Here is a 15,631-nt window from a genome sequence, read left to right as displayed (position 1 = left end):
ATTTTGAAAAGAAAAAAAGAGCTGGTTAGCTAAGTGGTTGAGCATAGATATAGGTGCTGGCCTCATACAGACAGGAAGCTCAGCTATTTACTAGTTGAGTGACCTTAGAAAAATCACCTTTCCATTGTTTCTACAGAATGGTAATAACAGCAGCACCTACTTCCAAATATTGGAACTGAGGGTTAAATGTGGTCATATGAAAGGGTTTCAAAAAGTTCATGAAAAAAATTTAATTAACAAATAATGGAAGATCTCTATGAACTTTAAAAATAAATAATTAATTGGGGGCTCTTACAGGTCTTATAACAATCTATAAATCAATTGTGTCAAGCACATTTGTACATATATTGTCATCATCCTTTTCAAAACATTTTCTTTCTATTTGAGCCCTTGTTATCAGCTCCATGAGCTTTTGGAAGTCCCCTTGTATATGTAAAACTTAATACAGTGCCTAGCACAAAGTTTATTAATTAGCATGAAGGAAAGTTCGACAAGGACTATACAAAGGGCATGAAGTCAGGTTATCTGTCCAGAGGATCTACTGGATCGTCTAACTATACTTATATTCCAAATCAAGGACACAAAATCTGACTCCCAAATCAGAGGTATAAGGCAAAAGTTTCTATTTATGACTGTTGAAAAGTTAGCATTACTATTATTTCTTGAACTGGCGTGAACTTCCCAGAAGCTCTTTCAGTTATCTAAGATGCCAGTGACAAAAAGGCAACAAGAATAAATATAAACAAACTAAACCACAAGAAATAGAAAACAAATTTGATTTTCAAACAATTGAACTCTTATTCTAAGTAAGCCTTTTTTTTTGCCCAGTGAGCCTTTCATTAAGCTGAAGCAAAGTCTGATTTTTGATATATATAGAATACCATTTTATTCTTTATTTTAAACCTTTCTTACATGTTTAAAAATATACAGGGATTCCAAACAACCTCAATAAAACATCATCCAATTCTACAAAAGACTCTCTGAAGTCCAACCACCAGAGCACAAGCCCGGTTGGCTTCCAATTTGAAGGGTCATAGGCACGTTTCATTAAATGCATTTCATAAAACAAAAAGTCCAAAAGTATTGAGAAGAAAAATCCTCAGCAGTTGGATAAATTTTAAAATATCACTGTCAGGAAACTACGTAAAAAAGTAAGATTTAGATGTAAGCAGCCCACTTGGCTGCATCTAAATTCTTCACAATTTATCACATAATCCCATGTAGCACACTAAAATATAAGTTCATTTGATTGCTGAATCTGAAAACTGATTATTACAAAAGAAAATACTGACAGTTCTCACTTCCATTTCATAATTAAGTATATTGTATTCTCAGCAGCACTAATAATGCAGCTTAGTCTAATATAAATATTTAAATAACTACACAACGTATTTTTCTCTTAAAGAACGTTTTGTACATATTTTCTTTCCAATTTGACAGGTTAAACAACATGGATCTATTTATTGTGCTAGGAAAACAATAGGCACATAATATAATACCACATAATATAATTTACATTTTCTTTGTGTAAAAAATATGGTATGTACAAACACATATCCCATAAATGACTGGTGGACACAATAATAAGTTATTATAGACATAACATAAGATGGTTAATATTTTACTTAAAACAAAACAAATAAAAGATAGCCCAAGAAGCAGTAAAAGTGAAATCTCACTGATTGACGAGTATCACGCACTTGTATTAGAATTATTTTGGGGTTTTCGTAAAGAAAAACAACAAAAAAGAAACAATAACAATTTTTAAAAGCTAGCAAAAAGACACTATTCTAGGCACATGAACAAATTTTTTAAAAACTAGATAAAAATGTTTCCCAGTGCCATTAAAAATGTTTAATACAACCTCCCAAATAGGCTCCTAGATTGCTTTATCAGAAGGAGCAAATTATTTAACACTATGAATGCTTTATACAGTGCATTCCTTCATTAACTAAGACACTTTTTTTTTGGATTAAAGTACCAAAGGATGCAAATCAAGAAAAATGGACAGAAAAAAAATCAGGCTTTTAGGAAGAAAGGAAATGGATATATGTAATTTCATCCAGAAGAAAAAATAATACTGTTTCTTTTTGTTTGTATCAACAACAACAACAAAAATGTGACACAGAGAACATTATAAAAATACAATCAAAAGGTCCCTGAAGCAAGAAAGAAAATACAACATGTACTACACACCCTTCATGGAGAGTCCATCTAAAGACAGATTAGTGTGTTTAAAAGTACACTTTGTTGCAAAAGATATTTTGCCACATATGTAACATATATGTAACAGTTTTCTAGGAAGGGAAATGCATGTAAGTAATAGCTTCTACAAAACACAAGGAACAGGGTGACAGAGACAGAGAGAGACACAAAGGCAGGAAAAGTTCACTCAGAGATATAGAAATGCACTGGCTTGGTCTGATGTGTCAATTATTTCATGTCCTGTGGAACATTTTAGATACTTTTTTCATCCTCAGAATTTAATTTTTCTTCTTATTGCACAACTTATGCTCACATACTATAATTACCTCATGAGATTAACCTCTACACAGCTTTTCCTTTAGTTGTTTTCTTTCCCCACCAGGGAAAAGAGGGTGGGGGGAAAGAAACTTTTAGCTTCATCCCTCATTTCATAGTCAATTACTCAAGTAAATATTTCTCTGGTGGCAAAATTCCAGATGAAATGAAGAATATGATTCAAAACCATTGTCAGATGACACTTGATTTAGCTTGTAGTTCTCAAATGGAACAGGAATTAGCCCGTTTCCTAGGTTTGGGATCTCGTGCTTCCTGATCCTTCACACACATGCAAGATGTGCACATTGTCTCGGACAGTCTTCTTAGGCCCAGCCGGAAAACACTGTTGGAAAGGCTATATATTACACAGTTACAAAAACTATTACTTATAGCAAGCCAGGTTGTGAGGAAGGATAGTGTCGGGTTGTCTAAGACCCGGGAGCTTTCTAGAAGAAAATAAATGATATAGGGCAGCCACAGGATGTAAAAGACACTGGTTATCCGAAACAAAACCATGGCATAGCGACGGTCTGGGCTGTGTCCAGTCTCTCCAGAGGCATCCACTTCATGGCTTGGGAATCGGGCCCTTCGGTCACTTATTTCTTTGGTATGCTGCCGGCAAATTTTGAAAATGTGGAAATAAGTGAAGCAGACCACAAAGGCAGCTGGAGCGTAAAGTAAACAAACAATGAAGCCAGTAAAGTAAGCACTGGTGAGCCAAGAGGTGGCACACCATTCAAAAATGTCACCGTGGTAACCAGGCTTCCCCCAGCCGAAAAAGGAAGGCAAGAAAATTAAGCAAGAGTAGATCCAGATCAAAATAATGCAAATTCTCAGGCGGCAAGGAGTGACCAGCTGATTGTAGGAAAGAGGCTTGGTTATTGCAAGGTAGCGATCCACACTGATGCAAGCAAGACAGGCCATAGAAACACTTTTTAGAACTGAAATGATATATCCAAAAACTTGGCAAGTTAATGACTCGTGGACACCTGTGGAGTAGTGGAGAAGTGAGAGAGTAGGAACCAAGCAGGTAACTCCAACGAAGAGATCAGCATATGCCATCGTCTGAATGAAATAGCTGGTAGTATAATGGTGCAAGAGAGGAGCACAATGGAAGACAAAAATGACCGTTAAATTTCCAGCAATGATTAGGACGGTTAGCAGGACAATGACAACTGTCTCAAAGATGCAGACATCCACTGCACTGTATTGGCCAAATCCAAGTGGGCAGGAGTGATGCTCAGATACATTCACGATGCCACTGCTCATGTTCAGGATCCTCTGTTCAGTCCCCCTGGATTCATTCATGGTTTGGGATTAAGGAAACCTGCCGCTTTGGCTATAGCAAGCAGGTGCCTGGCCCAGCATCAGGTACACTCTGCACACGAGTGTCTCAGAATCTGCTTCAGTAGACAGCGTCAGTGCTTCTATCACAGCTGAGCGTTCCAGAGAGCTGCCCAAGGAAGTCTCTTCATCAGCCTCAGCGCAGCAGTGACACGCCTCAGCTTTGAGGGGGGAAGGAGGGGAGAAGCTAGAAAGGAGGTGAAAAAGGTCACTGATTAGCTCCTTCCAGTGCTCTCAAACTACTTTTTGAAAAGATAAAGCACTTCTAGAGAAAACAGATTTCTTATTACCTTGTACTGCATACAAAGTAAATCTGTAAAAAGGGGGAGCAATATTGACTGACATGGGAGCTTCTGTGGCTGTTTGTTTCCCAGAAAAGACATGTCTTAGGGATAAACTAGAAAGAATGAGGGAAAAGAGAGGTTTAAATTGTTTTGGTTTTGGTGTTTTATCAATGACAAGAACTGTTAATATATATTTCAAAATTTAAATAATCAAGATAACAGATTTGGGTGGAAACCTATGACAAAATCCATTGTGGCCAACAGTATCTTTGGGCTCAGTTTAGAGTTTGATGCTGGTGAGTGATCTTTATAATCTAGTTCTAATTTTTTAGGAGCTAAGGAAAACACCCCTATCAAGGTTAATTCCAAAAGAAGCCCCTCTGCAGGGCACAAAGGAGCAGGACAGGGTTAACAAACAGACCCAGATTGCCCTGCAACTCTCGTGAGAAATAAAAGGATGAATTTCAGGAAGGGAAGATAATAAACAATTGTTAATACCACTTAAAATAAGATGAACTTTTGGAGTTTTAAGTCTATAAGGATTTTTCTAAGCATTTAGATTCAAACCATTTTAGTTTGCTGTAGCTAGTGGTGCTACCAGCAGCAATACATATTATAATTTATGCCTTTCTTTTCCAAAAGAAAAATATCTTTTGTAATTATTTTCAGCATTAATAGCAGGAGGAACTTTATCTTATATGCCACCTTCCTTAAAAATGAGGCATGATAAAATGTATAAAGTTAGATCTCTCCTTTTCAACTACATCTACATCTCATATATTTAAATATATACAATTCAATTAACAATGGAAAGTTTCCTATACTCCAGTTTACTTGACTAGAAATACTGTCGTTGCTTTTCAGGTATTTATAGTAGACATTCTACTTTATGTTATATCGTTTCTATGCTCATTAGATGATTAACACATTAAATCATTACTTCAACTAAATTTTCTGAAAGTGGAAAATTACCTTGTTTGTTATATTTGCAGTTATGTAGCAGCCATATGTTAAGAAAATGCTTCTATTTCTGCATTCTATTTTGAGCAAGTGCTCAATTAACACAGGGGCCATTAGGTAGGTTACGAGATGATCTTGTTTTAAAATGTCTCTAAAGCATCAAGATGAGCTTAAATCCTAGAGTTTGGAACACTGAAAAGCTGGCAGAATAGAATGAAGCAATCCGTCAAAAAGGCTTCCAAGGTCATTTTGACAGCAGGTTGACATTTGCCAAAAGTCTTTTTTTTTTCTTCAAGTACAGGCATTTCAGAGTCTCTTGTCAGTCTTTGCTGTTAAACCTTCTGAAGAAATAATGTGCACGAGAAATAAAAGCATTTCCTTCAGGAACAATGCAGCAGCTTAATAGAAAGCATTCTTCTGAAAGTTATTTTCTTGCGCACCACCAAGTCATTCAGGGAAGTCCTTCTTCCTTTATAATATCTATAGGACATTCCTCCTTGTACGTTCCAGTTTCACTGATCACAAAATAGCTCTCTTGCTGCAAGAATAAGGTAATGTTTCTCACCTACATTCACTCTTATCAGCTGCTAGGCTGGGCTGCTTGATTTAGAAGTCCGATTTACAGTGATGCAGTTACAAGGATGCCATCAGTCTATTCTTCACAGTCTCTTAGTATCACTGTTTCCTTCCACCTGAGCCTGAGTCTGAGCCCAGCTCCTCCTACTCCTTTCATCCTGACTGATGCAGAAGAACTCACCATCAGAAAGGTGACTCGGCTTCCTGCCCCAATCAACAGCACAGCCAATGGCTACTGCAGCTGAAACTGTCACTAGGTAACAGTTGCCAGGCACATGCAGGCTTATAGACTTCCTCAGCAAGCTCTGATCGAGACGGACAAAATAAGACAATGGAACTGACCGCTCCTCATAAAATCTTAATGACACACATGAACTTCTGGAGACATTCTCCTTATACCACCTGCAAACATTATATCGGCAGATGGGGATAAAAATCCAGAACTAGGCATATACCTTTAAACCCTTTAAACCCTATACAGAAACTATCACAGGTACTTTAACACTAAAAAGTCAGCAGTAATCTAATGCTTATTGGCAGAAAAACTTATTAATTATTAAATATAAGTCAACTCTTCATAAACTCAAGTGATAAACCTATTTTTTAATATTTTGCCATGCCCACAGAGAGTTTTAGAGTTTGATGTATTTAACTATACAATATACCTGCACTAGCACCACTAAACTAGAATGTACTTAAGAAGAAATTTAAGGTCGATCGTGATCTCAGAAGAATATAGGCTTTATACACAGAGGGAATGATTATAAAATCTACTTTTTTCCTAAAATAAAGAACGATCAAAGGATCAAAGAAATCAGTCATACAATGCCTGACCCACACATGACCAGGTTAGAGAAAGTAAACTATACTGAAATATTTGATAGAAGTGATAAGCATTTCTATTTGTTTTGACTTATTGCAGGCAAACTTTCAGTATCTTAAACATACTTCTTATCGGGTCAGCATTTTTCTTAAAAGTGATTTAGACTTACTTAAAACAAATGATTAAAATAAGCAGGAAAATTAAGGTAAAACTGAAGGCAAGTAACGTCTGGTGAGCACATTCAATGTGCCAAGCAGTGTGCACATTGCTTTATATAATTTTTTCACTATAAAACCTTAAGTATCTATGAACTAAGAATCATCATGAGAACTTTTCTAGTGAGAAAAGCGAGTACACTAGGGGAAGTAATAATAACGTGCCTATGGTAACAGAGTTGTAGAACTAGGCTTCAAATGGGTTAAAGTTCTCATTCTTCACCTTAGTGATGAACACCTTCCTCTCCTTTCCGTTGTTGGCTGCCAGTCAAGAAATGTCTAAGAAAAAATATTTTGGATTTCATAAAAAGTATTTCTAAAAAAGTAGAAATCCCTATTCTTTCCTCCACGTTGAAATGCCTTTCAGAAAACCATGGTTTTGTTCAGCTCTTTGGAGGTTTAGGTGAAATATAGAATGCCGATTGTATTTCTTCACAATGATTTTTATTTATTGTGTGTGTGTGTGTGCATACCACGGATCACCAGAAATACTTATAAAGCCAGTTAAAATAACAATCTTAGAATTATTGTTATGTTTGAATTTGGAAGTCAATATTTAAATTTAAGGAATAAAGACTAAAAAATCCTTACAGAAAACAGTGTTAGTAAGCAGCACCTAAACACAAGGTCCACAGTTCAAAACCATCAGCCGCTACACAGGAGAAAGACGCAGCTTTCTACTCCTATAAAGAATTACAGTCTCAGATACCTGCAGGGGCAGAGCAGTTCTACCCTATCCTATAAGGTTGTGATGAATCAGAATCTCCTCAATGACAGTAAAGTATTGATTTGGTATAAGTGTTAAAAAAATAAAAGAGGTTTGAATTGTAGTATTTCTCAAATCAGAACAAGGACACCAAAAAATCGCATAAAGAGAAATCACACCCAGTCTATGCAATCATGAGGTGTCGAAGGGATCAGGTACCAGGCATCAAAGAACAAAAATCTTATCATAGTGAATGAGGTGGGAATGCGGACTGGAGACCCAAAGCCCATTTGTAGGCCACTAGACATCCCCTTACAGAAGGGTCTTGGGGAGGAGACGAGCCAGTCAGGGTGCGATGTAACAACGATGAAAAATACAACTTTCCTCTAATTCCTAAATGCTTCCTCCTCTACTTCCTAAATGCTTCCCCCACCACCACCACCCCGCCAATATCATGATCCCAATTCTACCTTACAAGTCTGGCTAAACCAGAGGATGTACACTGGTACAGAGAGCAACTGGAAACACAGGGAATCCAAGGAGGATGATCCTTTCAGGACCAGTGGTGTGAGTGGCAATACTGGGAGGGTGGTGGGAGGGTGGGTTGGAAAGGGGGAACTGATTACAAGGAGCTACATGTGACCTCCTGCCTGGGGTACAGACAACAGAAGAGTAGGGGAGGGAGACGTCGGACCGGGCAAGATATGATAAAATAATAATTTATAAATTATCAAGGGTTCGTGAGGGAGGGGGCCATGGGGAGGGAGGGGGAAAATGAGGAGCTGATGCCAGGGGCTTAAGTGGGGAGTGGGTGTTCTGAGAATGATGAGGGTAACAAATGTACAAATGTGCTTTATATAATTGATGTATATATGGATTATGATAAGTGTTGTATGCACCCTCAATAAAATGATTTTTTTAAAGAGAGAAATCATACCAAAAATAAAAGAGAAATCACACCATGGATTGCTTTAGTATGACCTTTTATTTAAAAAAAATAAAAGGGATTTGAGTCTAAAAATAGTATAGATAAGTCACACTTGTATATGCTTCTAAAGATAGAAAATAAGCCTCTTTTATTCTCACCAATAGTAATAAAAAACCTGTAATAGCTCTAACAAGGTAATTTATTCTTTTTCGTGACTTTTTCTACTAGCCTCTCACTGTTCTTCTTTTCTAATAATCTTTCCTGATCTGTTTATAATAAGAACTAATTTATACTGTGAAGTTCTAATAATAAAAAAACATATTTATAAAACTAATTCTAGAAATCATTCTCTACTTTTCTAATATGTGTAATTCTCTATTCAATTTAAGGTGCCCCAAAGTAGTTTATTAATGCCATTCTTATAACTATCATTATGAACCACTTGTTCTTCATTCCACTGGTGTTAGGAAGTGTTCAAAAATCATTATTGGAATTCTTCATTATTTTAAAATGAAATTGTTTAAAAATGATTTTTTCCAGGATACACAGAAACACATAGAAAGTAACTGCATAATGGATTCTTTAGAGTATGGCAAGAGAGGTGCTGGGGAAGGGGGATAGGGGAATCTGGTAATGATGAGTACAAGAAGCAAGAAAATGTTCTAAAACTGACTATGATGATGACTATACAACTCTTCTTGATGTGACTGAACTATTCAATTCTATGATACATGAATTATATGCCAATAAAAATGTTGGGCAAAATGGAAATGATTTCTAACATCTAAATCTATATAATTTTATGGGATAATTAAAATGCACCACAGGAAATTTACATACACAATTTTAAATTTATAATTGGATTTTAAATAATAACTTAGATGTATTACATATATTCCTTTATATATTTATATTTCATTATTTAATATCCATGAACACATAACTATGGGACCTAGAGAGCAAAGCAAGAGAAAGACAATATTCATTGTGGGTAAATAGAATAAATAATGAAAGAAATTCTGGTGATTAAGTGCTTAAGTGCCAATAGAAAAGCTATTAGTTTAAACCTATCAACCATTCCATGGGAGAAAGTAGTGACAATCAACTCCTCTAAAGATTAAAGCCCTTGTTTTAAAATAAGCAGCTATCTAAAGGAGGTATCAGGTACATTCACAAAGAAGCAACACACCAGCCCATGTGATCCCAGGATTATAAATAATAAAATCCAAGATCAGAGGAGAAAACTGTATTTGAATTTAATTCTGAGGATCTGGTTTGCAGAAGTGATAGATGACAGTAAAAGCTCAAAATCCATTTGCAGGGGCCCCATGGGAATGAAATTTCCATTGAACTCCCTCACACCATTGTGAATACTCTTGCCCTCAGACAGAATGCATTGCAAAGTTGATTATTACAGATAGAGTTAGGTTAACATTTAACATTATCCTTTGTTTTCCCTTTGACTCATTATTTATTATAGTATCTATTATCTTTTGTCTTCTTTTAGATTGAAGTTTTCTGTTTTAATTTGTTGTCATTGTTGGAAGTTTTGTATGTTTTTCTTTATATAAAACACCAAACAAAAAACAATCTCACTGCTATCAAGTTGATGTTGCCTCATAGGCAAATATATATATATATACACACAAACACGTATACTAGATTATATATAGGCAAATATACATATATATATTTACTAGATTAATAGTTCCTTAAGGTTATGGTACAGGAATTTGGGGGTAATAGGTAGCTAATAATAATGGACACAAAGACAAAGAAAACGTTCTAAAATTGATCATGGTGATGATTGTGTAACTTTTTAATATAGTTAAACCACTGATTTAGATGGTTTGTGAATTATATTCCAGTAAAACAGCTTTAACAAAGTAATAAAAGAAAGATTATAGCCTTGGAAACCCTATAGGGCAGTTCTAAGAACGTTGTGAGCTGGACTCAACAGCACACAGCAATAGTACGTACTGACTATCAAAAGGAATGACATAAGCAATATGGTATTGTAAATAAAAATAAAGTAAACGTTGTTGTTTTAATATATTAAAATAGATGCCAGAAGGTGTAAGCATTCGAAAATCTTATGTTTCCTCAACTTTTTTTCTCCTCTTCCAATGTCAGTATCCTAGGCAAGGTAGCATCATTTTGTGTACACCTACTACAGTGCCTCCCTTCCTACTGTGCGTAGTCCCCTGGCGTGTCCCCCTCATGTTATGTGTATGCCTCTTGTACAACCCCTTCCTGTCACCTAAGTGCTTACCGGGGCATGCATGCCCGAGAGTATATAAAATGATGATAAGAATACAATCTAAAAAAAACAAAGAAACGCATGTAAAAATCCCTAAAGAAATTAATAAAAAAGCTGAAAATACAATCTTTCTCTCTGTACGGACCTATTTCCTGAAATAATGGTGGAGGTGAGTTCTTGCACGCTTTACCTTGTCTGATGTCTCTTTAATTTACCCTTCAATTACACAACCACCTCTTTGGTCCAATTCAGTTGTAGTAGCTGGTCCCCCATAATATAACCAAAATTGGTTTTATGACAATGCTGCCAAGCTACCCAGGCTTTTTAAAGGCACGCTATCACATATTTTAAAGTGAAACACATATACCATTTTTATGCAGTGCAGTCCTAGAATCTTACACTAAGATTCTAGATACCTTAGAAAATATTGCTAAAAGGAGATACCAATAGAGACGTAGAGAGAATTACCAACAAAATACAAACACTAGAGTGTGCATTTATATTGATTACGTGGAATAATATATTGTAGAACTTTTATTTGTCCAGTAAAGCGCTCCAAGATCAGAAGGCAGAGACATACAGAGATCTCTAATAGCCTTTCGCAAGATATTTACAAATTTAAGAGAAAAATGTTTAAGGTTTTACATACACAACAAAACAGATACTGCCATATACAATTATCAAGCACTTTGTTGTCATACCAGCATTGAAAATAACCAAGAGTTGCAGAAGTATTGAGTGCCAGAGATTAATTGAGTGTAACCACATACTACATCATTGACACACTGAAATCTTGCATTGAATTGATTCTGACTCATAGTGACCCTATCTAGGATTTATGAGGTTATAAATCTTGAAAGGAGCAGAAAAGAAGGGTAAAAGTCTGTTTAGTTCTTTCAAAAAGATTTTCCTTCTTAACAAAGTGACTATCCCTGAGAAATATGTGAAGATATCTAAGAAATTTGTTTAGATTTATCTCCATGACTTAAATACAAAGCTTAAGATTCAGGAAAGACAAGCCCTGGTGGTGTAGTGCTTATGCATCAGCAACTAAATGCAAGGTCAGCAGTTTGAAATCACCAGCTGCTCTGTGGGGAAAAGATGAGGGTTTCTACTCCCTTAAAGAGTTGCAGTCTCAGAAAATTACGGGGGCAGAACCTATAACAGTGGTTCTCAACCTTCCTAATGCCATGACCCTTTAATATAGTTCCTCATGTTGTGATGACACCCCCAACCATAAAATTATTTTTGTTGCTACTTTATCACTGCAAGTTTGCTACTGTTATGAATCCGGCCACCCCTGTGAAAGGGTCCTTCGACACCTTAAGGGGTGGCGACCCACAGGTTGTAAACCACTGACCTATAGGTTCTCTATGTGTCAGTTTCTTCTGGGTGGCAGTGAGTGAGTGAGTGCGTGAGAGGCATGTAAACAGGAGTCCTAGTGGCAGTGCGGAGTAAGCTTGGGCTACTAACTCTCAGGTTAGTTCAGGCCCGCCAAACTCTCCACTAGAGAAAGTTGAGGCTGTCTGCTACCATAAAGATTTACAGTCCTTGAAAACCGGCATTTGGTCTCTATGAGTTGGAAACAACTGGATGGCAGTGGGTAGGCATGTAAATTCCAAAATAGATGATAAAATACAATGTGTATTTAGCTTTAATGATCTCAAACTGCAATAACAGAGCGCTGATTTTCATCCCTAAAGTGACTCAAAAGCACTCAGTTCAACAACAATTCAAAACAGACTTAATTCACATCAAAGAACAAAAAATCATATCATTATAAATGACAGTGAGTGCAGAGTGGGGACCAAAAGCCCATCTGCAAGCAACTGGACACCCCTTTACTGAAGGGTTGCAGGGAGGAGATGAACCAGCCACCTTGCAGGGTAGCAATAATGAAACATACAACTTTCCTCTACCTCTTAAATGCCTCCTCCCCCCACTATCATGAATCCAATTCTACTTTACAAATCTAGCTAGACCAGAGAATGTACATTGGTACAGATAGGAACTGGAAACACAGGGAATCCAAGACAGATGACCCCTTTAGGTGAGAGTGGTGATACCTGGAGGGTCGATGGAAGGTGGGGTGGATAGGGGGAACCAATTACAAGGATCTACATATAACCTCCCACCTGGGGGATGGGCAACAGAAAAGTGGGTGAAGGGAGATGTCGGGAACTGTAAGATATGACAAAATAAAAATAACTTGTAAATTATCATGGCTCCATAAGGGAGGGGGAAAATGAGGAGGTGATATTAAGGGCTCAAGTAAAAAGCAAATGTTTTGAGAATGATGATGGCACAAATGTACAATGGATGGATGTATGGACTGATGCAATGGATGGATGCATGGGTTGTGATAAGAATTGCATGAGTCCCCAATAAAATGATATATTTTTAAACCAGACTTAATTCATTATCCTTATTATGTATGGAAGTAGGTAATGTGCAGCAGCTTAATAGTGATGAAACCATTGAAGAATTTGTAAGAGCAAAAAATAGAGAGGAATGTCTTCTCATTATATGTTAGAGATGAAAGATCTGTCTAAAAATAAAATATAGTAATTTATTGTATTACTTGTTTTCTGAAAATTTTCTTTTATGACATATTTTATTTGTTCATTTGTAATGATAATATTTATTATGAAACAAGCATAAAGACTGAAATATGAGCTATTTAAAGCAAAATTGGTGAAAGCCAATCTTTCATTGTAGAAGAACAATAGACTTTTACATTGATAGTTGAAACAACTAAGTTGACTGACTCATTTTCTTTGTTGTAAAACATTGGGAAATATTCTTTTGTAGGAAATAGATATTATGGTAGTTACGTAATCTGCTGTCAACTTGAGACTATTAAGAGTGAAGGGGTGCGGGTTTAGCCTGTCAATAAGGTCACAGCTTGATGACCCCATTTAGCACTACAGTGATAAATAGCTCACTGGAGGCCAGACCCACACTCACTCTTTGCTTCATCTTCCTGGTGACAAGACACATGGGGCTACGCTGATGGAGCTATTGACCTAGAGCTGGCGGAGCCACATGGAGACCCTGCCAGCACTGAGATGCATTTACTGTCACTGGATCTACAAGACTTTCCACCCAGTGGCCTGTGATTTTCCTGCATAAGGCATCATTGCATGTGCTTTGTTAGGCTTAAGAGGAATTTATAGACTGGTATTGGAATATGGGCTAATAGCAGACTTATAAACTTGATCTGAACAAGGCTGGAGTGTTTTCTCAATATACATTTTCTCTTTTATATAAAGCTCTTTCTTATACACATGAGTGTCTATGAATATGTTTCTCTAGTCAACCTGGACTAACACATATATGACAGAGTACATAGTAAAAATCTTTGAGCTCCACATCCCCTAGAAAACCTAAAATTAAGATCATCTCAGTCCACTAAAATAGCATACTTCACTTTTGCCATCAATTACATCATGGATCCATCTCTCTCTCTCTCTCTCTCTCTCTCTCTCTCTCTCTCTCTCTCTCTCTCTCTCTCTCTCTCACACACACACACACACACACACACACACACACACACAGTCACATTTCTCATTAGAATTCATGAGTAAGCAGAACAGGGGGTCCTAGAGCTTCTCAATATTTGGGATCCTTATATGTTTTAATGTATGTTATCAAATATGTTATGATATTTAAGGAGAAATCTATATATTATATAAAGAGCTCTGGTGGTGCAGTGGTTCCATATTGAGCTGCTAGCCAGAAGATCCACAACTTGAAATCGCTAGCTGCTCTGTGGAAGAAAGGTGGGGTTTTCTACTCCTGTAAAGACTGACAGTCAGAGAGGCACAAGAGCAGTCTACCGTATCCAGTAGGGTTAATAAAAAAATGTATCAACTCAAAGGCAGTGAGCTGTTTTGTATCTACTATCTAGGATTTATCTAAAATGGTTCCTCTCATACACCCATATATGCCTGCTTTGTTCTCTAATGCCTCAGAGTGTTGTCCACACCAGAATAAAGCCCATCATGACTAACGGAGACCACACATTGGGTCTTCAAGGCTGTCGATATTTATAGGCGCAGATAGGCTCATTTTGTTTTGTGCCATGGAGCAGGTTCAACTACTGACCTTGCAGTTGCTTACCCAGTGGAACCTATGGAGCAATTCCATGTCCCATAGTATTGCTGTGAGTCAGAATCAACTGGATGACAGTGGAGAAGAGAAAGGAAGGGCAGGAAATAAGTGAATGCTATTAACTTCATTTTACCAGGAGATAAATTATTAGGTTAAGATTCCTAACAAAGGTTAATTTTCTCAGCCTGATAAAAATAAATTTCTGAAAAACTAATATATATTTATTTAGTTTTAGCTAAAATTTAATGGTAAAAGTCACTTCCCCGGAAAATAGAAACCAAGAGAAAATATGCCTGCTCTCTATGTGTATTGCTAAGGTCTTAGCCAATGCATTAGGCAAGAAAAAGAAATAAAAGACAACTGAAAAGGAAAACAGAATTATTGTATGAAACAAGGTACAAAGTGAGTCAATTCAAATTTCCTAACTATTGTGAATTCCTTAAATTCCCAGATATCCACCCTTATCACCAGCCACCTAAACTACATACTCTCTGACCCTAGAGGCGGGTTAGAGCTCACATACTAAAAGGGCACCTTCTTTCAGCCTGCCCACCACTATATATACACCAAATATTGTTAACTGCTGTCAAGCCCTTGATATATACAAACCCCATGCACAACAGGGTGTAATTCTGTCCAATTATGCACGATCCCTATGATCAGTTCAAGAGCAGACCATGGTGATTCACAAGGCTTTCATGTGTTGATTTTCAGAAGTAGATCTTCAGGCATTTCTGTTGATCTAGCTTAGTCTGGAAGTTTTGCTGTAACCCATACAGCACCATATTAACCTAGAAACCTCCAATGACAGGTGCGTGGTGGCTAAGCATAAGGTGCACTGGTAGTGAACCAAACCCAGGACTCCTAATGGAAAGTGAGATTTCTACCAGTAAATCACAAAT

The 15,631-nt window shown here is 36.8% G+C and overlaps 2 protein-coding genes across 9 annotated transcripts in view; both read right to left on the bottom strand.

Annotated features, from left to right (window-relative positions):
- The window catches only part of RABGAP1L (RAB GTPase activating protein 1 like), an 828,618-nt gene that overhangs the window by 507,615 nt on the left and 305,372 nt on the right, over positions 1 to 15,631 (bottom strand). The window lies entirely within an intron of this gene.
- Positions 2,027 to 4,034, bottom strand: GPR52 (G protein-coupled receptor 52). Its single transcript, XM_075540481.1, has one exon. The coding sequence runs from the start codon at positions 3,826 to 3,828 to the stop codon at positions 2,743 to 2,745; it is 1,086 nt and encodes a 361-aa protein (XP_075396596.1). The 5' UTR covers positions 3,829 to 4,034; the 3' UTR covers positions 2,027 to 2,742.

The sequence above is a fragment of the Tenrec ecaudatus genome, chromosome 1, assembly GCF_050624435.1.
Source record: "Tenrec ecaudatus isolate mTenEca1 chromosome 1, mTenEca1.hap1, whole genome shotgun sequence".
Taxonomy (NCBI): Eukaryota; Metazoa; Chordata; class Mammalia; order Afrosoricida; family Tenrecidae; genus Tenrec; species Tenrec ecaudatus.
The sequence above is the reverse complement of the archived record's forward strand: the minus strand, read 5'-3'. Positions and strand labels throughout refer to the sequence as shown.

Bases quoted from the DNA above. Each gene is read 5' to 3' on its own strand.
- GPR52 (XM_075540481.1), bottom strand. From the start codon at position 3,828: ATGAATGAATCCAGGGGGACTGAACAGAGGATCCTGAACATGAGCAGT.